General features: G+C 38.7%; 1 protein-coding gene across 5 annotated transcripts in view; it reads right to left on the bottom strand.

The window, feature by feature from the left end:
- MRTFB (myocardin related transcription factor B) overlaps positions 1-27719 on the bottom strand; it is a 307130-nt gene that overhangs the window by 32937 nt on the left and 246474 nt on the right. For all 5 annotated transcript variants that reach the window (XM_080680361.1, XM_080680360.1, XM_080680358.1 and 2 more), the window contains 5 exons: positions 23827-23892; positions 21338-21393; positions 20163-20238; positions 15364-15525; positions 13241-13419 (listed from right to left, as the gene is read on the bottom strand). In XM_080680361.1, the coding sequence (XP_080536487.1) occupies positions 13241-13419; positions 15364-15525; positions 20163-20238; positions 21338-21393; positions 23827-23892 (539 nt within the window). The remainder of the gene's footprint in view (positions 1-13240; positions 13420-15363; positions 15526-20162; positions 20239-21337; positions 21394-23826; positions 23893-27719) is intronic.

Here is a 27719-nt window from a genome sequence, read left to right as displayed (position 1 = left end):
GGCGTTAGAAGAAGTTTAAGTTTAAAAAATTTGGCTCTCAAAAGAAATTTCAATCGTCGTACTGTTGATATTTGGCTCTGTTGACTAATGAGTTTGCCGACCACTGGATTAAACTATAGTGTTTTCTCAGGAATATGGTCAGAACCACCCTTTCTTGGCAGAAAAAAAAGTACAAGACTCTTGTAAAAATGGTCAAAACAATACATGGTATTCGTAAGGTTTTCTTGCCATACAGGTCACACTAATTGGGCTAATTCAAATGTCATCTTTAGTCTTTGTTTCAGGGCCTGATGAGCCCCTCGACCACACCCAGACCGACGGGTCAGGTGGCATCTGGGAGAAAGCTTCACTCCTGCAGGCCCACTCCTGCACGTGTCCTTAAGCTCACAGCTCATCCTCCTACCTCCAAACCCGACTAGTATTCATCATCCTCTCCCCCCATCTCTTGCAAAGAAAATATGGCGACTATTTCTGGTAAGATTGACCTGTTTCATGGGCAGCATCCTCACACTTAAAGCAAGAAGTTAATTTGTTACCTGGGCAATTATTCAATTTCAATTTAGGATCATATATTAACAAAAGAAACCACAAAAGTCTTGGCTAGGTTTTTATCAACCACCTAACAATCTATTCCAATTAGCACTCTACTTTAAGTATTCATTTACTAGAAAGATATATTACTATTACAATGAATCAGTCAAATGTTGCCTATTGATTACTACTTGGGTTTACTATTACCAGACTTATCTTAAGGAAAAGTTTCTTTATCACTTAACTTTTCCAAACAACTCTCAAATTCATTACAACAATCAAAGTCAGTTCTCTTGTTGAAGTATTTGGGCTTAAAAATAGCAAACTGTATTTTCCCTCCTTAAAGTAAATGACCTGAAAAGTCAGAGGGCTATTAGCTGCAAGAAATATGAAACTTGGCACATACTAGATACTCAATAAATATTTGTTTAATGGGTGAATGGAAATTCCTTGTGGCTTTACTCATGATAGGTCACACTCTCAAGCCAGCTGGGCCTGTATGTGTGTGAGTGTGCAATTAATTGTGCTGCCCATGTCAGCTCTCTGACATTTATTATTTTGCCATTGATTTCAGCTTTTAAGTAATTATCAGTAACCGTAAGTGTTGACAGTAGAAAAGACTTGCTATTTAAAAAATGGCTACACTCAGTTTCATTTTCAAACAGAAATGAAAGGAAGAACTTATCCTAAGTGTTGACACCTATGCTCCAGGCTGACTTCCACCCCCAATGGCCCTGCGATGCCAGCTCCTCGATGGACCTCTGGCACCAAGTGAAAGCTGACAGCCAGCTGATCACTGCTCTAAGGGATAGGGTTCTAAGTTATTTGTTTTCCTTTCACTTTGTACATTTTTGGGAAATGATACTTATCTCTGGGTCAATATTCACACAGGGGAAAAACATTCCTTGGCTATTAAGTAATTGGCATATGAAGTAGAATCAGATATTGAATTTTAAAATATATATTTCCTTGCAGATAATTTCTACTAACCTGGCAGCTATTTTACCAGTCTAGCCCCCACTGGCTGTTTTGATAGTAATGATGCATTTGAGAGCAGTCAGTGTTAATAATCTGAAAAATAACTCAGGAGCATGAATGTGGTGTTAACCGTAACATTTATGGAAACGTTTTGCCTATATTTCTAGACCTTGCCTAATTGACTTCAGCCCTGATTACTGACTGGTACTCCCATCTTCATTTGGTATTTCAGTGTGACTTTGCTATTCGGAAAACCACAGATTCCAGCATAATACAAGAATAATTCAACTGAGATACCAGTGATTAACTACCTAATCTGAAAATAAATTCAGTTAAAAAGGAAGAAATAGCTAAACTTTGCTTTACATTTTGCCAATCTGTTTCATGTGCCTTAGAAAGGACCTTCCAAAAACCTTGGACCATATCTAGATGTTAGAATCCTAGTGGCTAGAGTTACAAAAATAAAAATAAAAATGTAGATATTAATGCTTCTTAAATGATAGTATTAAAAAAGGATTAAGAGAGAATATCCAAGCAATAAAAAAATACACTTATTTTGTTTCACAGTAGGTTGAGCAATATGTTAAAATCTTAAGAGAATGCTTTAAATATGCTTAAACTGCCACTGAGACCTAAGTTCACCTTATGTATTATCAAAGTTCAGTCTCAAAATGATTCAGAATCTTTTCTCTAAAGAAACAAAAAAGCTGCAAACTTTGCTTTGTTTTACTGGATCTGATCACTGTTCTCATCACAAGTAATAGGTCTCATGACTACTAGTTCTGTAACTGTCATCATAACGTCATGAAAGGAAATTTCAGGAAACACTGTTGTCTAAGAGTGGATATTTATATGTTAAATAAAACTCAAAGGAAGGCACTTCAATCTTAAAAGACTGACCTTTCTCTTACTGGAAATTGCTATGGGAAAGTACTGATACAAAAGAAAAAAACAAGTCAGAGCAAATGTTTAAACTGAGTAAAGTTTCATAACATTTCAGGCGTCTACACTGATTCCTTCTGAAAAGATGATATACTTCCAAGGACCAATCACTGTTCTCTGGTAAGTTCCTTTTTCATTAGAATTTCTTTACACAATTTAAAGGGACAAAAACTAGATAATTAAAGACAAACGTTTTTTTTTTTGTACTGTTGATTTAAAATCTATAATTAATGTGCTTTTATTTTAGAATGCAGCAGAGATCTTAATTATGATGGTAATATGCAAATAGATTCAAAATGCAACTATTTAAAAAATATTTTTCCATATTCCAATTCCCAGACAAATAAAATGAACACTAGTGAATAAGTTGATTATAAATAAAAACATGTGCTTTGAAAATTTAATAGATGGATGGATATTTTATGTTTGTATTTAAACATTTCATTTTTAGAGCAAGTAGTTGAACATTAAAAGTGAATTAACCCATTAGCACAACATCACCCGAACAGTTAGTTGTTACTCGATTGCCTAATTAGCAGTGAGGATTTACATGTATCCCTCTCATTTAAAAAATCTATTTTTAAACTAAATTGTGGTAAAATATACATAAAATTTTCCATTTAAACCATTTAAAGTGGGTAGTTCTATGGACTTCAGTACATTCACATTGCTCTACAGCTATCACCACCACCCATCTCCAGAACTTGCACTGAAACTCTGTACCCATCAAACAAGTCCCCAGGCTCCTCTCCCCCAGCTCCTGGCAACCACCATTTACTTTATGTCTGTATGACTTGGACTATTCTTGATACCTCATATAAGTGGAATCATACAACATATTTCATTTGTGTTTGGCTTATTTCACATCTCATAATGTCCTCAATGTTCATCCATGTTGTAGCTGTATCAGGTTTTCCTTTTTTTGGCTAAAAAATATTCTGTTGTGTGTTTAAACACTATTTTATCCACTCATTTGTCGATGGATGGACACATGGGTTGCTTCTACCTCTGGTTACTGTGAATAATGCTGCTATAAAATGGGTGTACAAATACCGGTTTAAGTCCCTGCTTTCAATTCTTTTGGGCATATGCTCAGAAGTGGGATTGCTGGATCATATGGTTGTTCTATTTTACATTTTTGAAGAACTGCTATACCATTTTCTATAGTGATTGCAGCATTTTACAATCCCACCAACAGTGCACAAGGGTTCTAGTTTCTCCATGTCCTTGTTGACAATTTTTAATTTATGTACTTTTGGTAGTTGCCATTTTAATGGTGTGAGGAGAGATGATATCTCATTGTGTTTTTGATTTGCATTTTTTTAGTGATTAGTGATATTGAGCATTTTTTCATGTACTTATTGGCTGAATGTCTATTCTAGTCTTTTAAATCATGTTTTTTTGTTGTTGAGTTGTAGGAGTAATTTCTACTTTTTAACAACTGATAGCTCAATTTTGAAAATGAAATGTATTAAATAAACACTGCCTTTTTAATTATTCAAAGTGTGTGTATACAGTTTTTGGGACACCTTATATATTCTGAATATTAACCCCTTAAGAGATAAACAATTTGCAAATATTTTATCTCATTCTGTGGGTTGCTTTTCACCCTGTTGATATTATCTTTTGATGTATAGAAGTTTTTAATTTTGATGAAGCCTAGTTATCTTCTATTTTTTTTGTTGCCTTGGTGTCATATCCAAAAACACATTGCCAAATCCAATGTCATGAAACTTTACCCTAAGTTTTCTTCTAAGGATTTTACAGTTTTAACTCTTATGTTTCAGTACTTTGTCCATTTTGAGTTAAACTTCACATATGGTGTTAGGTAGGGTCCAACTTCACTCATTTGCATGTGGACATCTAGTTCTTTCAACACCATTTGTTGAAAAGACTGTCCCCTTTACCCACTGAATGACCTTGGCACCCTTGTTGAAAATCATTTGAAATAAATATTTATTTCTGAGCTGTGTATTCTATTCCATTGTTCTATGTCTATCTTTATGCCATAATCACACTGTTTGATTACTGCAGATCTGTAGTAAGTTTTGAAATCAGAAGTATGTGATATCCAATTTTGTTCAAGATTGTTTTGTCCATTAGGAGTCCCTTGAGATTCTACATGATTTTAGGATAAATTTTTCTACTTCTGCAAAAAATTATCATTAGAGTTTTGATAATCTACTGAATCTGTAGATTGCTTTGGGTAGTAATGACATCTTGACAATATTAAGTCTTCCAATCCATGAACATGGGATACTTTCCATTTATGTATTTGGTTGATTTTTTTGGTAGTGATTCTTTTCTCATTTCCTTTGTGGTTGCCATGGGGATTACCTATAACATTCTAAAGCTGTGACATCTAGCTTATATTGATAACTTTAGTTATATAGAAAAACTTCTTTACAGCTATGTCCCCCAACTGCCCTCCCCTGCCGGCCTGATTGCCCCCTAACTGCTTGCTCCCCCGCTTGCCTGATTGCCCCTAACTGCTTGCTCCCCTGCTGGGGCTGCGATGGCCAAGGCAAGCCACCGCAGCTGCAATGGCCGAGCTCCTTGCACGAATTTCGTGCATCAGGCCTCTAGTTAATTATAAAGGGGAAAGCTACAGTGGAAAAATCTGAGGCCACATTGAACTAAATCATCAAACAAAACATCAGTAATAATGTAACAAACTGCAATCACGTGCCTCTGGATATGATACACTGCCCTCAGCCCTCGCTTCTTAGCGCTGGCCCCGCCCCCGCCCACTTGTGTGTGGGGGGGGCATGATCTGGGGCCAGGCCAGCTGGGGGAGGGGCTCTGGGGAAGGGCTCTTCGGAGGCTCCGGGACTGCGGCACTGCTGCCTCTCCCAGTGCCGCCTCTGTGGAAGGAGGGGCTGCCATCTCTCCTGCGTCACCACTGTGGCTTTGTCCAGAAGACATCTGGTCTAATTAGCATATTACCCTTTTATTAGTATAAACTAGAGGCCTAGTGCACGAAATTTGTGTACGGGGAGGAGGGGGAGTCCCTCAGCCCGGTCTGCACCCTCTTGCAATCCAGGACCCCTTGGGGGACATCCCTCTCACAATCCGGGACAGCTGGCTCCTGACCACTTGCCTGCCTTCCTGCTGAATTACCCCTAAACCGCCACTCCCTGCTTGGCCCGATTGCCCCCAACTGCCCTCCCCTGCCGGCCCGATCGCCCCCAACTGCCCGCCCCTGCCAGCCCGATCGCCCCCAACTGCCCTCCCCTGCTGGCCTGATGGCCCCCAACTGCCCTCCCCTGCTGGCCCAATCGCCCCCAACTGCCCTCCCCAGCCGGCCCGATTGCCCCCAACTGCCCTCCCCTGCCAGCCCGTTTGCCCCCAACTGCCCTTCCCGGCTGGCCCGATCACCCCCAACTTCCCTCCCCTGCCAGCCCGATCCGGGACAGCTGGCTCCTGACCACTTGCCTGCCTGCCTGATCACCCCTAATCACCTCTGCCTGTCGGCCCGATAGCCCCCAACTGCCCTCCCCTGCGAGGGCCAAGCCCCTTGCGTGAATTTCATGCATTGGGCCTCTAGTATTCAATAATTGTTTTCACCATTAAAATCTACATCTTAAAGGAGAAATGTGTTGGTGTACTGTACTGTCCACAATGCAAGGTCATTAGCATTTCAACACGGGTTTCAAGAGAAGTGCTTGGAAAAATCTGTTCTTTACTTAGATGAGTTAAATTTTTTGGTAGGGAATGTTTCTTCTATTCGAATACTTTGCTGTAGGACTTAATCCTCTGGTATCTGTGTTCTGAAAAGAATGAAGGAGACTATATGTCATAAGACATTTTGGAATAAAGCAAAGCATTAAGAAATCTTGAGCTTAATTTTCTCTCAACTAATTATCTGTAATAAAACTTTTAAAGAATCTAAAAGAAATTCCCTACACTGGCCTTGAACTTTACATTAGGCCAAGTGTTTTAAAAAAAATGAACAGGGAACCCAGCTGGTGTGGCTCAGTGGTTGAGCATCGACCTTTGCACCAGGAGGTCAATGGTTCGATCCTGGTCACAGGTCACATGCCTGGATTGCAGGCTTGATCCCAAGCAGGGGTTTATGCAGGAGGCAGGCAACCAATGTTGATGTTTCTATCTCTCTCTCCCTCTCCTTTCCTCTCTCTCTAAAAATCAGTAACAATATAAGTATATTTCAAAAAATGAACAGGAAAACTAGAAAAATTTACATTAAGCCATAGGATTAAATGTGCAGTACAACAATTAGGCAACATATGTACAATACCTGGTTCAAGTAAACAAGAAGCAAAGTGAATGCTATGCAGTGCTACTCCAAGTGTGGATGCCGACCTTTGTTACCTGCCTGCGACAAGGATAGGAAGACTTACGGAAATCTGATGTCACCCCACTACTTTCATTGTATTTTACAAGAAAATTAGTCCACAATGCTTTGAAAATTAAACAAACTATATAAAAAACAAACACACACTAGTCCTTCCCTACAGGCAGTTGGACGACCACTGGTCTATAGCAACTAAAGTCACCATCAAACTCTCCCACACTTCCCATTTTAAAGATTAAAAACTAAGAATCTCAAGAATATCTGAAATACAAGACATTTATGTTGCTCTTTTATTATCTTTGCCCTATAAGGACTATTTTAATATTAGTAATGAGACTGACTTGCGGGGGGGGGGTACAATGGTAATTTTAAAGCAGGAAAAAGTATATTGCAGAGATCATCTCCTAGGATTTTTCACTCATTAAGGCAGTAAGCACTTGCTGTGTGTTGGATCCTGGGTGTTCAGTATGAAGTTACTAAGATAAAATGATGGAACATCCCTGCCTCTTGGAAACTTCATGTCTAATGAGAAGCAGTGTTTTCAGGTAGGTACTTTCCCCTTGAACTACTATAATGTGAAAGTAATTATATTTAGGGAGATATATTTTTTATATATCAAGTGAGATGCCTGGATAAATTCTATAAACAACACTAGATAACTGAAAATAAAGTACAAAATTTGCCAAAACAATATATCACAGTTAACAGAGAGATGCTTCTTTAATTGCATGAATAAAAATATAAATAATAAGAATTTTTGTCAGATTCCTTACTTATAAATATTACAAGGGAATTTTATGAAGGACACACAATCCTTTACATTTTATGAAATAAAATTTAAGAAGGCCTCGAGGCATATGGAACAGAAATTACATAACAAGTAAAGTTGCAGCGAGCCAGCTCTGATTCTGGGTTCTTTTACTTGAATGTGTAAATAGGGAGTGTACTGTTCTCTAAAGTGGGTATTTGCCCACAGGCTCAGTTAACAGATAAAGAGCAGACTGTTAATGGTCTGCACACAGCAGGCAGAAATGGTGCCGCAGCAACACTAAAGCATGTTATAAAAACTGTTTAAGAATGATCTAAGGCCCTGGTTGGCAAACTGCGGCTTGCAAGCCACATGCGGCTCTTTGGCCCCTTGAGTGTGGCTCTTCCACAAAATACCACGGCCTGGGAGAGTCTATTTTGAAGAAGTGGCGTTAGAAGAAGTTTAAGTTTAAAAAATTGGGCTCTCAAAAGAAATTTCAATCGTTGTACTGTTGATATTTGGCTCTGTTGACTAGTGAGTTTGCCGACCACTGATCTAAGGCAATAAATAGAGCATACTTATTTTTTAAGAAACACGGGTATTCCTTTTTTCCTTCAAGGAATGTCAGCCCACTAGATAGGACTACCTCTGGTTAAAGTTTCTGACTTACAAACTTAGCTGCAGACCAAGTTTCAGGAGCAAAGCAAAAAACCTAATAGTACAAGCCATGCTGGAAAAAGGAGAATGACAGTCTTCACAGGTGAACTGTCGTGAAGCCATTACCAGGTAGATGGCTTAATTTTTTTGTGTTACTAAAAATTCTGTGTTCTTAAAAGCTAAGGCCATGCTATTAGCTGTCTAATATCCTGACCTACTCAGACAGAAGCAGAAAAGAACCCAAATGGATAAGTAGAACTGTGTTTTTATGTTATTTACTTGCATACTTGACATTCTTTTTAGCCCTGTTTTTAAAGCTCAAAACCAGGGTGCAGCAAATATGTGAGAACATAGTAGGGGCTGGTTTTCCTTGCTCTCCCTCTCTGCCGGCTGAGACCTTGGGCCTTGGGCTGGTCCTTGACCCATCCTGCTTCCAGGCCAGGTTCCAACAAAACTGAGGGGCTAGTCACTCTTGCCCTGTAAACTTGGACCGGAGCATAGGAACTGTGGCTACCCACACCACTTCTGATGAGTCCAAGCTGGAGAGGCTCTGTTCTCAAAGGAAGAACACAAACACTGCTTCTACAAGCTGGATGTTAGCCTCATGGTGCTGAGTTCAGTTCAATGTTTACTGAGCACTTTTCCTGAACCAGGGCCTATGCTAGATGTTGAAGACAGACAGACAGACAGACAGACAGACAACACACACACACACACACGTAGCTCTTGTCCTCTAAGAGTCTAAGTTCTTCTCATAGGCTCACACTTTCACATCTTATTTAGAGGCATGGACACAATAACAAAGAAATTAATGTAGTTCAGATTATAGTGATTAGTACAAGGAAGAAAATAATGCTGAAAGACAAACAAATAGATATTCATGAAAGAGAAGAAATGCTGTAAGAAAATATGCAAATATTTTTAATCCCCAAACTTCCATACCTCTCTGAACCCAGGCCTCCCCTGGTGTAAGAGTTAAGGCAAATAACTGCTAAATTCCTTTCCAACTAAAAAATTTTATGATGTTAGACTTTAACAAGGACATTTTCTACTGAACTTGACCAATCCCATTAAGAAGCTCAATAATTTTGACTTAAACCGCCCCCCCCCCCCCCCCCCCAGAGCCTAGCCTTTTGCCTTGTTACTTCAAAGAAAGCAAGATGGAGCCATAGAGAAGATTCAGCCAGGTTTCTCATTCTTGCCATGTCTGCTCAAATCTGCATGGTCTGATCTGGAAATATGGCCTCGATATGTGCCCCCAGTGTTTCCGTCAGTACAAGAAGGCTATAGACTTCGTTAACTTGGACCAGGTAAACTTCCATGAATGGGTCACTTAAGACATCTACCTTACCATAGAATGCTATCTCATGTACATGAAATAAAAAACTTCAATTATTAAAGAAAACACAAAAAAAACCCAAAGCCTAGCAGCCATTTTTTAATAGGAACCCTTCATGCAAACTGCTCTTTATAGAGAAGCCTGCACTGAACTACCCGCCTCTGCACTGACCCGCTTGCCTGTACTGTGTTTTCTGCCATCTGAGCCAGCCCTTATAAAGGAATTCCTGGAATCCTATTTCAACCAATAGGACCTAGGCTTTCTCCACCCAATCGGAGTTGTGCAGCTCTGACCAACCAGAGTAGTTCTATTCTGACCAATCAGGACAGTGCCTTTTGGACCAATCGAAATGTGAGGATTTGGAGTCCTCATTTGCATGAAGACAGACCAATCAGGACAAAGGGGTGGTGACTTCTGTCCTCTGGCTCTGAGAGTACCCTTTCCTTTTTCACTGAACACTGCATTTCCCTGGCTGAGCTAAAACAAAGGTGTCTTATCAGAGTGCAGAGTAGACCAGTGAGGAGCACAGCAGAGCAGTCTACCTAGAGAGAGGCCTGGCCTCAAGGCTGCCTTAGAGTTGTGCTGTTTTCACAGCCAAGCTGTATCACAATTGAGCTGTTTAGCTCTGAATAAAGCTTCCTTCTTCAACACACACCAAATTGGGGATTCCTAATGGGACTGAATTGGCATCAATGACCATTAGTTGACAACCATGAGAGAACAACAAATTACATACAGCATAGGAGTTCTTATGAAACCAAAAGAAACATGAACACCCACTGAAAAATAAAAAATGTGTATTTCCAATGCAATTATAAAAAATATTTTAAATTCTTTTGCATGCACTAGATTTTCAGTTCCTAATACAATCTGACACATAAAAGGTAATCAATATAAAATTGTTGAACAAATGAACTCAATCTAATAGAAATCAAGGAGTCAATTAAAACAGTCAAATATCCAAATGGTGTGCAAGAGTTAAGGTAATGATATTACCTACTTGTGGTAAACACATAATGACTGGAAATCTGTATTACCTTCCTGGAAAGCAATTAAAGTGTCTTATCTTTTACCCAATAAAAGGTTCAAGTTCATTTCCATATCTGGTAATTATCCAGAGAAATAATGAAATAAGTGCTCCACAGTGTATGTCTAAAAAAAATCAGGGTATAGCAAATATGTGAAATACAACAGGGGCTCTTATTGTGTGTATGAGTGAAAAACAGGAAACAAGTCCAAATAACCAACAATGGAAATTGGTTAAAAGAGATGCAGTATATCAGTTCAATGGAATACTATCCTATATAATAAAGAGGTAATATGCAAATTGACCATCACACCCTCGCACAAGATGGCCGCCCCCTTGTGGTCACAAGATAGCTGCCACAAGATGGCTGGCAGGGGAGGGCAGTTGTGGGTGATCAGGCCAGCAGGGGTGGGCAGTTAGGGGCAACCAGGCCAGCAGGCGAGGGCAGTTGGGGGCGAACAGGCTGGCAGGGGAGGGCAGTTAGGGGTGACCAGGCCAGCAGGGGAGGGCAGTTAGGGGTGACTGGGCTGGCAGGGGAGGGCTGTTGGGGGTGAGCAGGCCTGCAGGGGAGGGAGGGCAGTTGGGGGAGACCGGGCCTGCGGGGGAGGGCAGTTTGGGGCAACCAGGCCTGCAGGGGAGGGCAGTTGGGGGGGGACCAGGCCTGCAGGGGAGGGAGGGCAATTGCGGGCAACCAGACCTGCAGGGGAGGGCAGGTAGGGGTGACCGGTTTGGTAGGGGAGGGCAGTTGTGGGGGACCAGGCCTGCAGGGGAGGAAGGGTAGTTGGGGGCAACCAGGCCTGCAGGGGAGGGCAGTTGGCAGCAACTGGGCGTGCAGGGGAGGGCAGTTGGGGGCGATTGGGCCGGCAGAGGAGCAGTTAGGTGTCAATCAGGCTGGCAGGGGAGTGGTTAAGCCCTAACCACTCCCCTGCCAGCCTGATCGACACCCTTAGGGGGTAATCAGGCTGGCAGGCAGAAGCGGTTAGGGGCAATCAGGCTGGCAGGCAGGCGAGCGGTTGGGAGCCAGCAGTCCTGGATTGTGAGAGGGATGTCCAACTGTGGGATCAGGCCTAAACCGGCAGTTGGACATCCCCTGAGGGGTTCCAGACTGGAGAGGGTGCAGGCTGGGCTGAGGGACACCCTCACCCCTGTGCATGAATTTCATGCACCGGGCCTCTAGTGTAGCAATAAAAAGTGATATATATTTATTTATAAGAGACTATATCAAACTTAAAAACTTATTTGCATTTAAGGACACTAGTAACAGAGTGAAGAAGTGACACATGGAATGGGAGAAAATATCTGCAAATCATATATCTGATAAAAGGTTAATATCCAGAATATATAAAGAACTCCTACAACTCAACAATAGAAAAACAAATAATCTGATTAAAAAATGGGCAAAAGACTTTAACAGACATTTCTCTAAAGATAATATAGAAACAGCCAACAAGCATATGAAAAGATGCTCAATATCACTAATCATTAAAAAAATGCAAATCAAAAGTACAGTGAGGTATCACCTCACACTACTGGCAAGGCTACTATTACAAGATAATAAATTAACAAGCGTCAGCAAGGAAGTGGATAATTGGAATCCTTGTGCACTGCTGAATATAAAATGGTTCAGCCACTATGGAGACCAATATGCAGCTTCCTTAACAAATTAAAAATACAGTAACCATATGATCCAGCAATTTCACTTCTGAGTATATGCCCAAAAGAATTGAAAACAAGTCTAGAAAACAAGATTTCCACACCCATGTACACAGCACCATTATTCACAATAGTCAAGAGGTGGGACCACCCAACGTCCACTGACAAATGGATAAAAAAAATGTAAATCCGTACAATGGAGTATTATTCAGCCTTAAAAATAAAGGAGATTCTGTCACATACTACAACATGGATGAACCCTGAGGACATTATATTAAGTGAAATAAGACAGTCACAAAAAGATAAATACTGTATGATTCTACTAATATGAAATATCTAAAGCAGTCAAATTCATAGACAGAAACTGAATGGTGGTAGCTAGGGCCTGGGGGGAGGAGGAACTGGGAGTTGTTTACTGAGTATAGTTTCAGTTTTGCAACACGAAAACATTCTGGCAATCTGTTGCACAACAATGTGAGTGTATTTAACATTACTGAACTGTACACTTTAAAATGGTGAAGGTGGTGCCCTAGTTGGTTTGGCTCAGTGGATAGAGTGTTGGCCTGTGGACTGAAGGGCCCCCGGTTCGATTCTAGTCAAGGGCACATGCCTGGGTTGTGGGCTCGATCCCCCGTAGGGGGCATGCAGGAGGCAGCCGATCAATTATTCTCTCTCATCACTGAGGTTTCTATCTCTCTCTCCCTCTCCCTTCCTCTCTGAAACCAATAATAATAAAAAAATGGTTAAAGTGGTAAAAAAAAAAGGTGGACTTTATGATATATGAATTATATCTAAAAAAAAGTTATGTGAAAAATTTTAAGAGTTACAAACTGTGAAATGAAAATGTGTGTATAGAACAGAAATAAAATGCAAGAATCTATTGAAAAATGTTAACAGTGGTTAGATTACAGATGAATAGATATTTCTCCATATTTTCAGACTTTTCTTCTAGTGAGAATGTACTGATATGTAAAATACAAGATATATACTTGATATACAAAAAAGCAAGGTGCGTTCTCTCTTTAGGGGTAAAAACAAGAAGGATGATACCTGGGCTGGAGTGTTTGCAGTCACAGGAGACGGTGACTCACTAACTCTTGGCTCACTTGGGGATGCAGCCGAGCCCTGCGACTCCTGGCTGGCGGGCTGGTCTGGAGACAAAGCATCACTACTGTCTTCGTCAAATGAGAAATCACCCTGAGTTTGGGGATAGCCTTCCTTCCCAACGCCTAAAGAAAGAAATGATTTGTAAATACCAAACTTAAAATAAAAAAGAAGAAACATTGCTTTTTCCTAAGAACTTAGGAATCTGGATATATATATATATATATATGTATATATGTATATATATATATATATATATATACATATATATATATATATATATATATATCTCACCACTAGATATATATATATGTATCACCACTACCTACCGTAAGTACTTGGGGGGAAAAAAATCAAACCTGAATCAAATCAAGCCTTTGAATCCAACTACCATTTATAGGAAGTACAGGAGACAGAAAGTTTTTAATGACACCTGGAGATGCAAATGCATCCAGTAAAATCAGAATGTGGAGATGCCACAGATAAAACCACCACATTCATCAACAAATAAATAGTAAGAAATGAAAGGAGGAGGAAGACCCATGTAAAAGATTAAGACTTAAGAGGTGTATCAGCCAAAGTCAACATGTGGACCTTATTTGGATCCTGATTTGGAATCCAACTATTACAAAGCATTAATAGGCAATGGGGAAAATGGGGCTGGTGACTGGGTATTGTGATAAGTCCCCCTTCATGGAGTGGCCCAGCTATACTGATACCTTGCTTTTGGGAGCCCGTTTCCTTGGGATTAAAAAGAATCATAGTTGATTGTATCACTTTGAATTATGGACTACAAATTGCTTAAGATTGAAATTCATACTAATGCAAAACAAAGTCCCATGAGAAATGGAAACTATCATAGTTTTTCAAGTAGAATATTAACTTTAAAAAATTGCTTGTAGAGCTCTAGCTGGTTTGGCTCAGTGAATAGAGTGTTAACCTATGGACTGAAGGGTGCCAGGTTCGATTCCTGTCAAGGGCATGTACCTAGGTTGCAGGCCCGATCTCTGGCCCTGATTTGGTACGGGTAGGAGGCAACCAATAGATGTGTTCTCTAACATTGATGTTTCTCTCTGTCTCTCCCCATCCCTTCCACTCTCTTTAAAAATCAATGGAAAAATATCCTCAGGTAAGGATTAACCAAAAAAAATTTGCTTGCTGAATAAGTGGCATTATTCTGGAATTTATTTTTCATGCTAAATCTTATACTAGAAAAAAGTGGAAACATTAGTAACCAAGTATAATAAAAGATGGACAAAATACTACCATTCATAATGAATACATATATACTCATCTGCTATTTACCTTGCTGAACTAACACTGAACAAGCTATTTTTCTTTATCTTTCTTAGAAGTAAATAGAACAAAAATAATAAGAACTTTGTAAAAATTTTAAACAAAACAACAAACTAAACAGTATAGTACAATAAGTCTAACTTAAACAATGTGATAAGGAAATCAGAACTTAAAGACTTAAACCTAGGATGTAAGGAGAATCTCTGTGTTAACTGGTAAGAGATGCTATTCTTAACAATATTTAATATACAGTCAGCCCTCTGTATCTGTGGGTTTTGCATCCTCAGATTCAAACAACTCAGATCAAAAATATTCCCCCAAAACGTTACATTGTTGCTGACATGTACTACATAGTTAGGCCTAAGATGACTGCCTCTGTACTGAACATGTACAGACTTTTTCTTGCCATTATTCCCAAGCAATATAAGCAATATAGTTTAACAATTATTATAGCATTAACATGGTATTAGGTATCTAGATATGATTTGAAGTATATGGGAGGATGGTAGGTAGGTTAAATGCGAATACCATGGCATTTATATACAGGACTTGAGCATCCAAGGATTTTGGTATCCATGGGGGGTCCTGGAACCAATCTACCTTGGATGCCGAGGGACAACTATAATAATAATAATCATGGAATCAGTGCAAGTGTTAATTTCTAACCCACCAGAAAACAATACTTATGATTGGTGCTGGCCTTTAAAAGTAAATTTGTTTTCTCTATAACTGCCAAGCTTTTTTGCTCCCAGAATAAATTTTTAGAGTCTTGCCTATAATTGCTTCCTTAACACTGGAGTCTACAGGCAGGATGTTTTTCTCTACCAGCTCCATAGGACCAGGTCTCTGAGCAATCTTTTCATTCAGATCATCAGCCAGGCGGGCTCTTTTCAACTTCATCTGAGTGGCCTGCAGGGATGGCTCTGCGAATGTTTCTAAAAGAAGAAACACAGTTTAAACCATTACTTGAATTACTATCTCTACTCCACAATGCTATTTCAGGCCAACTAATTTAAGTTAAATTGGTTTAAACATATTGATGTGTCCTCAACATATTTATGGAAAAAGAAAATGACTTTTTAAGACCGTTCTAGTATATATTTTATATTTTTAGTCCTGGATAGCTTTATACTGCCTATACAATATGGATGCCCATTGACTCAAATTAACATGAACTTAAGCAAAAAATGGGGTACTGCTATTGTTCATTTATGGCACGACGGGCATATTCACATTTATTAGGTATCAGGATACAGAGGGTGAACAAGACAGATGGGGTCCATGCCTCAAGAAGTTCACTGTTTCAGTTTGGCTTCATTGGAAAGTCAGTTCCCAGAGGAGAGACACTGTATCTTAGAAGTCTGTATTTTAGGATATAAACCTCTCTGCAAGAGTCAATGAGAAGAGCTTCAAATCATATTCTTGTATTGATCCCCATGTGTCTCAGAGTCAATCATCATAATTAAGAATTTGGGTTTATTTCTGCATACATAAATAATCCAGTGTCTGTTAGAACATTCAATTTCGTACATAGTAATTACTGGTGATATAGAGCATCAACTCATCTACTTATAAATAAATGAAGTTGTGAAACTATTATAAACATCATAACTTGTTCATTTGCATAATTCTGTCAATTACTTGTGTTTATCATAACTCTCACTAACATTTTATTACATTGTTCTAAATAATGTTTATAATTGATTAAACATAATGATGAGGTGTTAACCCAAAATTTTGAGTTGAAAGTTGCTTGCCTCTTAAATTATACAGAAGTTCTTTTAATGAAATTCCCCATAAGTATTCTCAGGATTAACTGATGTTCTTCATTTTGTAGGTAAAATGTCCTTATTGAAGCCAAAGCTCACTGCAAGCCTGAGGCTGATAAACTACTCTGCCGAGCATCTGAGTATAGCTGATCATTGAACACCCGTGGAGGGGGGGGGGGGGTTGATGTGTTGACTCCCCCTACAGTCAAAAATCTACATATAACTTAACTACTAATAGCTTATTGTTGACCAGAAGCCTTACTGATAACTTAAATAGCCAATTAACACATATTTTATATATTATATGTATTATTCACAGTATTCTTAGAATAAAGTAAGCTAGAGTAAAATGATACTAAGAAAATTTTAAGGAAGACAAAATACATTTATAGCATTTACTGAAAAAATCATGTATAAGTGGACCTGTACAGCTCAAATCCATGTTGATCATGAGTTACTACACTTATCTTTCCACCAGTTGATTTATTGCTTACCAAAACCATGATTGTCCACAAAATAGTTCATATCTGTCAGGATTGCTAATGTCAATACATAATATAATTAGATGTTATGAGGAAAGACAAAATTCAAAAATAGAATGATTATTAATACTTTCAACAATAAAGATTTTTTAAAAAATGTAAAAAAATAAAATGAAACCTGTACAAATGCTCCTAGAAACCTGTACAATGCTTTGGAACAATTTGAGAAAGGTAAATCATTAAAAAACCACTGTCAAATTAGGGCAGTTAATAACTATAAAAGATTTGGGGGAAAATTGTAAAATCTAGGATTTAAAAATTCAGATTGCTTTTCAAGTGTCTTTAAGTTTTTCTTTCACCATAAATGGAAATTGTAGACAATGTAAAATGGTTGTGCTTTATGCAAGAAAGATGAAGTGAACTCCATTTATTAAAGCCTTCCCCAAAGTGAAGGTCCTAGCCTTCAGTCAGAATTTTGGCAAATAAATGCATGTTCGTAAGTTAAAATAACGTGTAGTCATCTCATTTTTATGATTTTGCATGTAACTAACTGTGGCCCCAATCTTGTTAGATAAAACACTTCTAACCATAGAGGATGATAGGTTGCGAGAATTAGATCATGCACTCTTAGATTGATATTTAAATGTTTTTGTTAAGATCTAGGTAGAGCAGTCTTCTGCCTTCCTCTTCTCTCCCGTCAACACAATCTTCGTGATATCAGGAATATGTTTGGAAAGAAAATATTCCAAAAATAAATACTCAGAGGCTGGCATTTCGGTATGTTTCTGTCCCTAGTCTTATTACCACCTCATTTCCATTAGGCTGAGGCTGGATTTTAGCTGCTGAACTTCAGAAAATAATTTAGACTTTTGCCTGCCAAATATCCAAGCCAATAAAATTGGGATAATGTTAAAATAAGTTGGGGGTGGTTTTAAGGCATTTTAAAAAGTATAGATGACACATTTTTTCTTCAAAAATCCCAACTTGAGAACAGATGTCCTAAAACATCACTTAAGGTTCATTCATGTACATGATTAGGTTTTTAAATGTTGGGTAGCCTTCTTTATAAAAAGCAAATATGATTTCTTTTGATAGTTTTGGCCTTGGTTTTAATTATATTAATAAAGCCTGTTACAGTTAGGGGTAAGTTGAAACAGGCAGCATTGTTCCTCCAAAAAAGCCTCTTATAGGTCATGATGTCTGCAGGCAGAGAAAGAGGCATTTACCTAGTCACTTACCAGTAAATTATTTATTTGGAGGTTCACTTATCCCTGATAGCTGGTAGCTGCTCCTGCCCTACCACTGGAGTTCTGGAAATGCTTTTTTAGTTCAGTGGACTTCTAAGAACATAACCTGAAGAGTTTATCAGCCTGGGGCTTTCACTTCCTGCCCCTGATATGAAGATAGTCACATAATCATAGATTCTTTGGACTAGAAAAGACCCTACTTGAGGTTGTAGAGGCTAACGTTATACTTGGAGCTTCTTTACAGTACCATTAATGTGGTGTCATCCTGTACTTATTCTCATAGCAGCCTCTTTATTCCCTATAGAGCACTTTTCTGAATCTGTAATTCATTTATTTTGTCTGTTTATCTGTCGGTGCCATTAGAATGTAAACTCCATGAAGACAGGTTCACTTGCTGGCCTCTGGTGTCTGGCTCACTGCCCAATGACTAAACACCTCTGATCACAGCCACCATGTGGCTTCCTGAAGAGTCTGTATTTGGACACACCTGATTTTTAGGGTATTATTCCTTATGTTGAGCTACAACCTAATACTTTACTATTAACGTCAACCTAATTCTAATGTCAACCTAATTCTAATACTAAATCTGTCATCAGGCCAGAGAGAACAAATCTAAACTTTCCTCTACATGATAATTGTGTCTGAATATTTGAGGAATTTTCAGATTCTCTCTGTATCTTTTCAAGTTTTAACATACTGAAGACTACCACAGGGTCTTGCTCAATAAATTAGTCAGAGAAGCAAAACAATGAAAGAAAATGTAACTTGAGAAATTTATGGTAGTGATACCAGCTTTCAAGAATGCTCTGTCTTCAGCCACTGTGGAAAACAGTGTAGAGTTTCCTAAAAAAATTACAAATGGAACTGCCGTTTCACCCAGTGAACCCACTCCTGGGAATGTATCCGAAGAACCCCGAAACACTAATAAGAAAGAATATATGTACCCTGATGTTCATAGCAGTGTTACAATAGCCAAGATCTGGAAAGAGCCAAAGTGCCAATCGGTAGATGAGTGGATAAAAACCCGTGTGGCTCAGGTGGTTAGAGTGTTTTCCTGTATACCAAAAGGTGGTGGGTTCGACCCCTGGTGGGGCATGTGTGGGACCGACATTTCTCACATCAATGTCTGTCTGTCTGTCTGTCTCTCTCTCTCTCAGCTGTAAAAAAGAAGGAGCTCTTTCATTTCGTGACAGTATGATGGACCTGGAGATTAAACTAAGCGAAATAAGCCAGTCAGAGAAAGACAAATGCCATATGCTCTCACTTATATATGGAAGCTAATGACCAAAATAAACTGACGAACAAAATAGGATCAGAGGCATGGAGGCATGGAACAGACTGACAGAGCTATGAGGGGAGGAATGTAGGAGTGGGGGACTAGAAGAGATTAGCCAAAGAACAGAAATGCATATGCGTAGCCCATGGGCACAGACAACAATGGTGAAGGCCAAGGGGGAGAGTGGGGGGCATGTGTAATAGTGCCAACAATAATAAAAAAAGAATGCTATGTCTTCAGAGAGAAAAATATCCTGGCCTTAGCCATTCGTCTCACGAAAGATGGAATAGAATCATCCCTACCAGCTTCATAAGTGATGAGGCCAGATGGAGAAAATTTGGTGGGCTGAGTAGAGGGTGTTTAAGATAATGGTCAAATCAAGCTGGATTGTTGTGGGCAAGTAGCAACAAAGCAATAATGTTAGGTGTGGACATTGTACCAGGCAGACATAACAGGGTCCAAGTAGCTGAAAATCTATGGTTAGACTTGTGGCTATTGTACCCTTTATGACTTAATGATTGAGCACATGTCTCTTGCTGAAGAAGAAATCCTTTGGACTGAAAATGTTTTTCCAGAACAGTGTGATAGACACCTATGGTACCAGCTGGTCGGGGAAGAGTCAGTCCATCAGTAGGTTATTTGGAGAATCAAACCTTTCCCATGTATCTAACATAACTTTGGGTCTTCATGTTGCTATCCAATTTGGAGGATGTCAGCCTGTGGGGTAAAAGTTATTAAATGGGAATAAAGAGAAATAGTGGCATTCTCACATAAAATAAGCAGATATAAAACTTTTACCTTCTAAAATGTGCATCCTGACAAGTTCAGAACGATCTGGTCGGCTTCGAATCTTGTGCTTCAAAAAGTTTTCAGTCTTAAAAAAAAAGGAGAAAAATCTTGCCATAAATTGATTATGACTTATTGTGGTTTTACATATTTTTCTCTCAAGGTACTCCACTTAAATTAATTGATACCCTTTTGGTCATGATTTTAAGAGAAAGAGAAAAGTAGAAATTAATGCTTTGAGAAACTATTATCCAATATATGATTTAAATTGCAGCCTTCAACATTGTACAAGGACATAGTATATGCTGGTATAAAGTAATCAAGTTATAGACCTTTATTTTAAAACTTGGGAAAGGCAAAGGCTCATAATTTTGAAATTGATTTTTGAACAGACATAAAATTTCGAACATTTAAATATCTAAAAAAATATAAACTTCAGGTCAAGTAAAAAAATCCACCTAAATAACAATTTACTAAAATTTCTCATATATTTTCTTTTATGAGTTCATATCCTTGATCAGATTTTCTTATTCAGAACTGTACTCAACTCTAAACAATAGGGTTTTTTATATTTTGTAAGACTCTAAGAGATCATTATTGCATCCTGAGAAAATTCTAAAGGAATTTTTGGAAAATGCTTTTCATAAAACATGATAGAAGTTTTCCCTAAAACAAAAAGAAAAAATGTGCATATTGGTACTTTTAAAGAAAAGTAATAAATATCAATTCGGTGTGTAACTATGATGGAGTCAGCTCAAAGAATAAAACAGAGTGGCTTGTGGCCATAGTCTTTCATTCGGTCAGATTCTCCTACTCTTGGTCAGATGTACAGGTAACACAGTAGGGTCTGTGCCCATCTGCTGGGGTAACAAATGGCAGAATTACTTCATTATTATTCTGAAAACTGGTTATGCTCTGAAAGCAAGTAAGCAAAGAAGTATGATTTGTCTTGTATGTACAAAATTAGTCACTAGTTTTAAAAGAACAAAATTTGAATGTCAGGTATTTTCTACCAACTTCCAAGATAAAACTACCCCAGGATATATTACTCAATATGGCATGTATCCTGCAAATTCACTGCAGTTCCTCTTTTGACATATTTAGGAGTAAGATTGCTACTTGTCCACTGGTCCTTTGAAATAAGAGAGAAGCAGAGAAGTAGAACATTTTAAAGTGAGATTTCTTACTCTGGCTCGTTCCAAGCTTTTTATCTGCTCATGGAATGCTGCTGGGCTCTTCAAGGCTGGGAGAGGAAAAGAAATTGGTTCCGTAGTATAAATAGAGGAGTTAATACTTCAGTCAACGTTACAGTATTTCTTGATGTTTCTTCTTAACCTTATTAGTTCACATCTACAGTTCCATTTATTTACTAGTTCCTTTAGGAGATCTGCAAAATTTGGAACCTTAAGTGTTTCATAATTAAAACTATATATTCCAGCCCTAGCTGGCTTGGCTCAGTGGATAGAGCATCAGCCTGTGGACTGAAAGGTCCCAAGTTCGATTCCGGTCAAGGGCACGTGTCCGGGTTGTGGGCTCGATCCCCAGTAGGGGATGTGCAGGAGGCAGCCGATCAAAGATTCTTTCTTATCATTGATGTTTCTATCTCTCTCTCTCTCCCTTCCTCTCTGAAATCAATAAAAGAAAACACACACACACACACAGTGTACACACACAGAAAAAAAACACCCCACACTATATATTTTATAGGAGCATTTGAGATCTTGTTCCCTGGCATACATCAGTTTAGCTCAAATAAACTCATAAAAATTAAAAAAAACTATATGTATTTCATAAATAAAACAAGTAAACTTTTAAAAGGAAGTTGTATACATAATGACAATGCAAATATCAGGTTAGACTAGTTCCAACCAATTGCTGGGGCAAATTACCATCACCAAGGGAACTCTGATGATTCCTTGACAGGACTTTATTGGCCATATAAGCTACTGGAAAAAGCCCAAATGTCCTTAGGACATTTAACCTTGAGTGATCTAACCTTGAACATGAGACACACTGTACTTCATGTTGTACAGATCTATTATTTACTGAGAACCCACAACAGGCTTAGCCCAGTGTTCTGTGGTCAATCACAATTGTATTACTGTTGATAATCACAACAACCTTGCAAGGTAGGCATTAGCCCCAGTATAGATGGAAGGCTCCAAGAAGTAAAATGAATTCTTGAAGTTATACAGCTAGATGGTGATCAAAGTGGGATTTAAATCTAGAAATGTGAATTTGAAAGGTTCATGCTCTTTCTACCACACCACAATGCAAATCACTCTAAAGACATAGTGATTCTTTACAATGTTAAGTGCTAGTACATGAAATATTACAGAATCCCAAAGTGAGGGTAAGCAGTGCTTATTTACTAAGTCTTTGTCTAGTGCAGTTTTTCTATCAATTATCTTTGCAAAATCTTTTGCATGTTCACCACTGTCTGATAACACCCTGCACTTATGACTACAGGCAGTGAGATGATTTGGGTGAGATATAGGACTAGCTAGGCTCACTTAGGCTGTCATCTCCAAAAGTTGGCCCATCAACTCTTGTAACATTACTATGTCAGCTCTGGTACTTGAAGCACTGCAGAGAACTCCCAGCAGCCAGCCCCAACAGGTTTGGCTAGGGACCAACTTCTAAAAGCGGAAACCAGCTTCTAAAAGCGGACTGGCTTAGCAGTGGTGTCTTAAGCATCATAATTTGTACCTATTTGATTGATCCTGTTCATAGTCAGGAATGTAGTGGTGAAGAAATCTGGCAGATTATTAAACCAGCTTTGACTCTGTCACAATGCTAGCTTAAAAATATTTAGACAATTAATAGTCCAGAAAAAAGGTTTCAATGGGAAAAATCTATTGCAGAGCAAAACTGTTTCTTATAAACCAAAAAAGGTAAAATCAATGATTCAGAAGACTGGGAAGCATACTAGTAAATGCATTTTGTAATTTCTTTTTTTTTTTTTTTTAAGCCAAATAAGTTACTTTTTGGAGAAATCAACTTTTAGAAAAAATCCATATAAATAATTCTAATGGCCTACATAAAACCACCACTCTTCCCCTCTAAAATATGGCATTATCTTCTACTTGGTGATTAAAGCTAAAGAATACAACCTGGACAAATATTCTAAAATTAACCAACTCTCAAAAAATGAAGGATTGAAACTTAGAGATAACTAGTTGGAAAATATCTGTACTCAGGCAAGAAAGATTTTATTAATTATAAATAGAATATTTATTAGTCCTGTAACTAAAACACACTTAATATTACAGCCCATTCTATAGCATAAAAGATAATTTCAATTAAATTAAATAGAGTAAGGTTTTGAGTTAATTTTATAAGCTACTTTTGCAAGTCTAACACTGGATCCATTATGTAGCGATTACTTCAATTATTTAAAACTAAAACAAATGCTGCAGTTTGAAGAACTGATGTTAGCCTAATTACAGAGTTTTAAATGTGTTCCTCTGTATAATATAAAATTTGAGTCCAATTTTTAAACGGCATCGAGTTTTCAAAAATGTGTTTTAAATAATTCTCTTAGGTTGGCAATGCTGAAGCCTGGTTTTTCTTATAAACTCATCTGGTGATTATATATTGATTACATGGATACAGGTTCTTCTTGGACATGCCCATTGTTACGTTACATTAGAGATGACAGACACTTGAATCTTACGTGGCATGATGCCCTGGTCCACGAGCTGTTCCCGCGTCCGTCTCTGTTGCAGCCTCAGCTGAAGCACTGTGAAAAGGAAATAATTACCATTGGAGTTCAGAGGCAACTGCAGGAGGCAACTTTATTAAACATCTTCTAATTCATAATGGAATATGAATACTACCTGGCACCATCCAACCTGTTAAAAGAGAATCAGTTCATGATTTCTGCCTGCTTGGTGAACTCTGACGTTCTCTCAGAATACTTTGTGTTAAGTTAGTTAATAATGTTAATTTGCTGAATAAAGTGGATTATTTGTTGTTTAAATACAATCACATAGTACTCGGCAAATAAACAAAAATAACTAGCTTATATACTGTCTTATTTGTAGAAATAGAAATATGAGATTTCTTAACATTCCTTAGTTTCTTTTAAAAACTAGTTATGGCAAAAATGTATTTTAAGAAAATATTGAATTATTTGGAGGGATTTACTCCATCTGGAACAAATTTTAAATAGATTTAATGAAGGTCAACTGCATAATAAAAATTAGACCCAGGAGATATTACTAACAACCCAAGGGAAAATTTCTAAATTAAAGTTTACTAGTCTTTGCACAATACAAGACACCATAGCTCATTCTACAACTTCTAAGAAAGTCACAAATTGATAGACACCTTATAATTTTAATAAAAAGAAACAAATCATTAGAACTTGTAAAAAACAAGGTATATCACAAAATGTGTATATTCAGTTTGCCAATTTAATAAAAATAATTTTTTTGTTCTCAATTTCTTAAGTGGATTCCTTTCATAGCATCTCCATAATTTTAGCTGGAAAATTAGCTAATTTCAAAAGAGGAATATATAAAGCAACTTCAAAAAAATTTTCCTTGGTTTACCTTATATTAAATTTTAAGTTTCCACTATTATTTTTATTTCAAAACATTGATGAAAACCAAGGTTAGGATTTTAAGTATCTGCTTAAGGGTTGTCAATATGCAAATAAATAAAAAAATAATAAAAAAATTCCCATGTGTATTTCTTTCTTTTTCTTTTTGTTGTTAATCCTCACCCAAGGATATATTTCCATTGATTTTTAGAGAGAGTGGAAGGGAGAGGGATAGACAGAGAGAAACATCGATGTGAGCGAGAGACATCGATTGGTTGCCTCCTGCATACACCTCGACCAGGGCCGGGGGTACCTGCAACCAAGGTATGTGCCCTTGACTGGAATCAAACCCAGGACACTTCACTTCGTGGGCTCTATCCACTGAGCCAAACCGGTTCAGGCCCCATGTGTATTTCTTAAATATATGGAAGGACAATAAGAGAGAATTTTCTAGCAGGGGTGATGGCTGGAACAGGAGCTAGCTTAGACCAGTCTCTTACCCAGGCTCAAATGCAATGCATGTGATGGCTCCTACTTGCATCAAACCTGAGGCCTGAAGACAAAGGGCCTATGGCCCTCAAGTCTTTGCTTTTTGCTTGCCCTTGTGCTGACTATAGAGCAAAGCACAATCTTAGGTATATTTCAAAAAGAGGCTAGGCTATAAAATAGCTTTTAAACATTTTAAAATTCATTGCTAGATATGAATGTCTTCCTTTATTAAGTACTGAAAAAAATGTTTTTTGCTTCTTTTGGGGACCATTAGATCACAAAGATTCATGCATCCCATTTAGAATTGAAGCAAATGACATAAGATTCTATTACACAAGCAAAAGCAAAATTTAATAGTAAAAAAAATGTATGCACATGTTTCTCATATTAAAATGCTTTGTGATATTTTAGATCAATTATGCTCTAACACAAAGATCTTTTCCTTGATAACTTACAGTTTATTGAGGATAGTGTGTTCCCACTGTACTTTACTAGGAACAAAAATAACCAAAGAGTTGACCTGTGAATCTGATAGCACCCAAATGGCTGCATACTCTAACATTCTTCTGTGAATACTAAAGTTAATGCGTGTCTGAAATTAATGGTCATATTCAAGAGGTAGAATCCCATATCCCAAGAAAAGGAATACTGAGAGGAGAAAAAGGTCAGAACAATGTCCAGTTCAAAGGCTGCCACTTCTGGAACACGGTGGTCCACGTCTGTTGGAGAATCTCTAGCAGTATCTTTCTTTTCTCACAAGGGAGATCTCAAAGAAAGGAGTAAAATATAAAGGGTAATGAAAACATCAACCCCCTTTTTTGGTTTAAAACAAACGAACAAACAAACAAAGCACCAAAACTTGAGAAGTGTATCAAACACAATATGTATTTTTGGGCTATGGTGTTTTGAAATGATGGATACATTTGCAACCACTTGATGTGCAAACCAACACTGAAGGCAACAGCTTGTTAGTCTTGAAGCACCTCCTGATTGTATATTGGTCAACTGCCCTCATGCACCTTGACAACAACCCTGTCAACTGCATCATCTTTGATTAGAAATCACACTTTCATGCTGATGTGTTAAGGTATCTGCTACCACAAGGGTAACACATAAAATTAATGCATGTCACCAATCATCAATTGTTCAAATAAAACAAAACCCAAATGCAAACCAATTGTGTTTCCCATCCAGTTTGTTTGACGGCAAAACAATCAATCTAACTTATGCCTTACCACTAGAAGATAAGAGATCAATCTTCCCAATCAATGCTCTCATCATTGCCTATATAATCTTCCCAAGAAGTAATATCATTATACTACAAAGCAGTATGGCAGGCAGCCTTCCCAGGCATGTTCATTTATTAAGACACTAGTGGCCTGGTGCATGAAATTCGTGTTCCCTCAGCCCAGACTGCACCTTCTTTAATCAGGGACCCCTTGGCAGATGTCTGACTGCTGGTTTAGGCCCAATTCCATAGGGATCCCACAGAGATCAAGCCTAAACCAGCAGTCGGACATCCCTCTTGCAATCTGGGACTGCTGGCTCCTAACTGCTCACCTGCCTGCCTGCCTGATCACCCCTAACTGCCCTTCCCTGCCGGCCTGATCTCCCCTAACTGCCTCTGCCTGCCTGATCGCCCCTAACTGTCCTCCTCCACTGGCCTGATCTTGCCCCCAACTGCCCTCCCCTGCCGGCCTGATCTTGCCCCCAACTGCCCTCTCCTGCCAGCCTGATCACCCCTAACTGCCTCTGCCTCGGCCCCACCACCATGGCTTTGTCCGGAAGGAAGTCAGACATCTGGAAGATGGCTGGTCGATCCGGTCTAATTAGCATATTACCCTTTTATTAGTATAGATTATATAGGATAGGATTGCTTAAATGGGGTGGGGGGAGCAGGAGGAGATGGTCTTGGCAGACAAAAATACATAATCCTTATATCTGGGCTGATAGCCAGCCATATGCACTATACTGCCAAACCAGTCATTAAAAAATTGAACCACTTTCTTACACCTTACACCAAACAGCTGTTGCCCTTAAAACCCCTCCTCAGTGCCCACCTTAGGTTCTGCCTTTGCAGTTCACCCAGATTAGGTTCTGATTGGTCAGTTTCTATGCTAGTCAGCGTCAAAAGCTTCGCCTCCTAGGCAGCCATTGGCTCCTCACAGTTCACCCAGATTTGGTTCTGATTGGTCACTTTCTATGCCAGTCAGCGTCAAAATCTCCGCCTCCTAGGCAGCCATTGGCTCCTCGCAGTTCACCCAGATTTGGTTCTGAATGGCCGGTTTCTATGCCAGTCAGTGTCTCTGGGCCTATTTCCGGGCCTGATGAGAGAGATGGGGCTGATCAGCAGCACCCCCCTCCTGCCCCCCGGCCACTGGCGAGGCCCAGAGAGAAAGAGAGGCAAAGGCTTATCAACAGCTGCCACGGAGGCTGCGGATCAGACCCTGCTTCTCTCTCTGGGCCTGATCTGCAGCCCGCTCGACAGTCAGTGCTGGGTTACCGCGCCTGCAGCAGCTGTGGCAACCCAGCAC

The sequence above is a fragment of the Plecotus auritus genome (genome assembly GCF_963455305.1).
Source record: "Plecotus auritus genome assembly, chromosome: 7".
NCBI lineage: Eukaryota > Metazoa > Chordata > Mammalia > Chiroptera > Vespertilionidae > Plecotus > Plecotus auritus.
The sequence above is the reverse complement of the archived record's forward strand: the minus strand, read 5'-3'. Positions and strand labels throughout refer to the sequence as shown.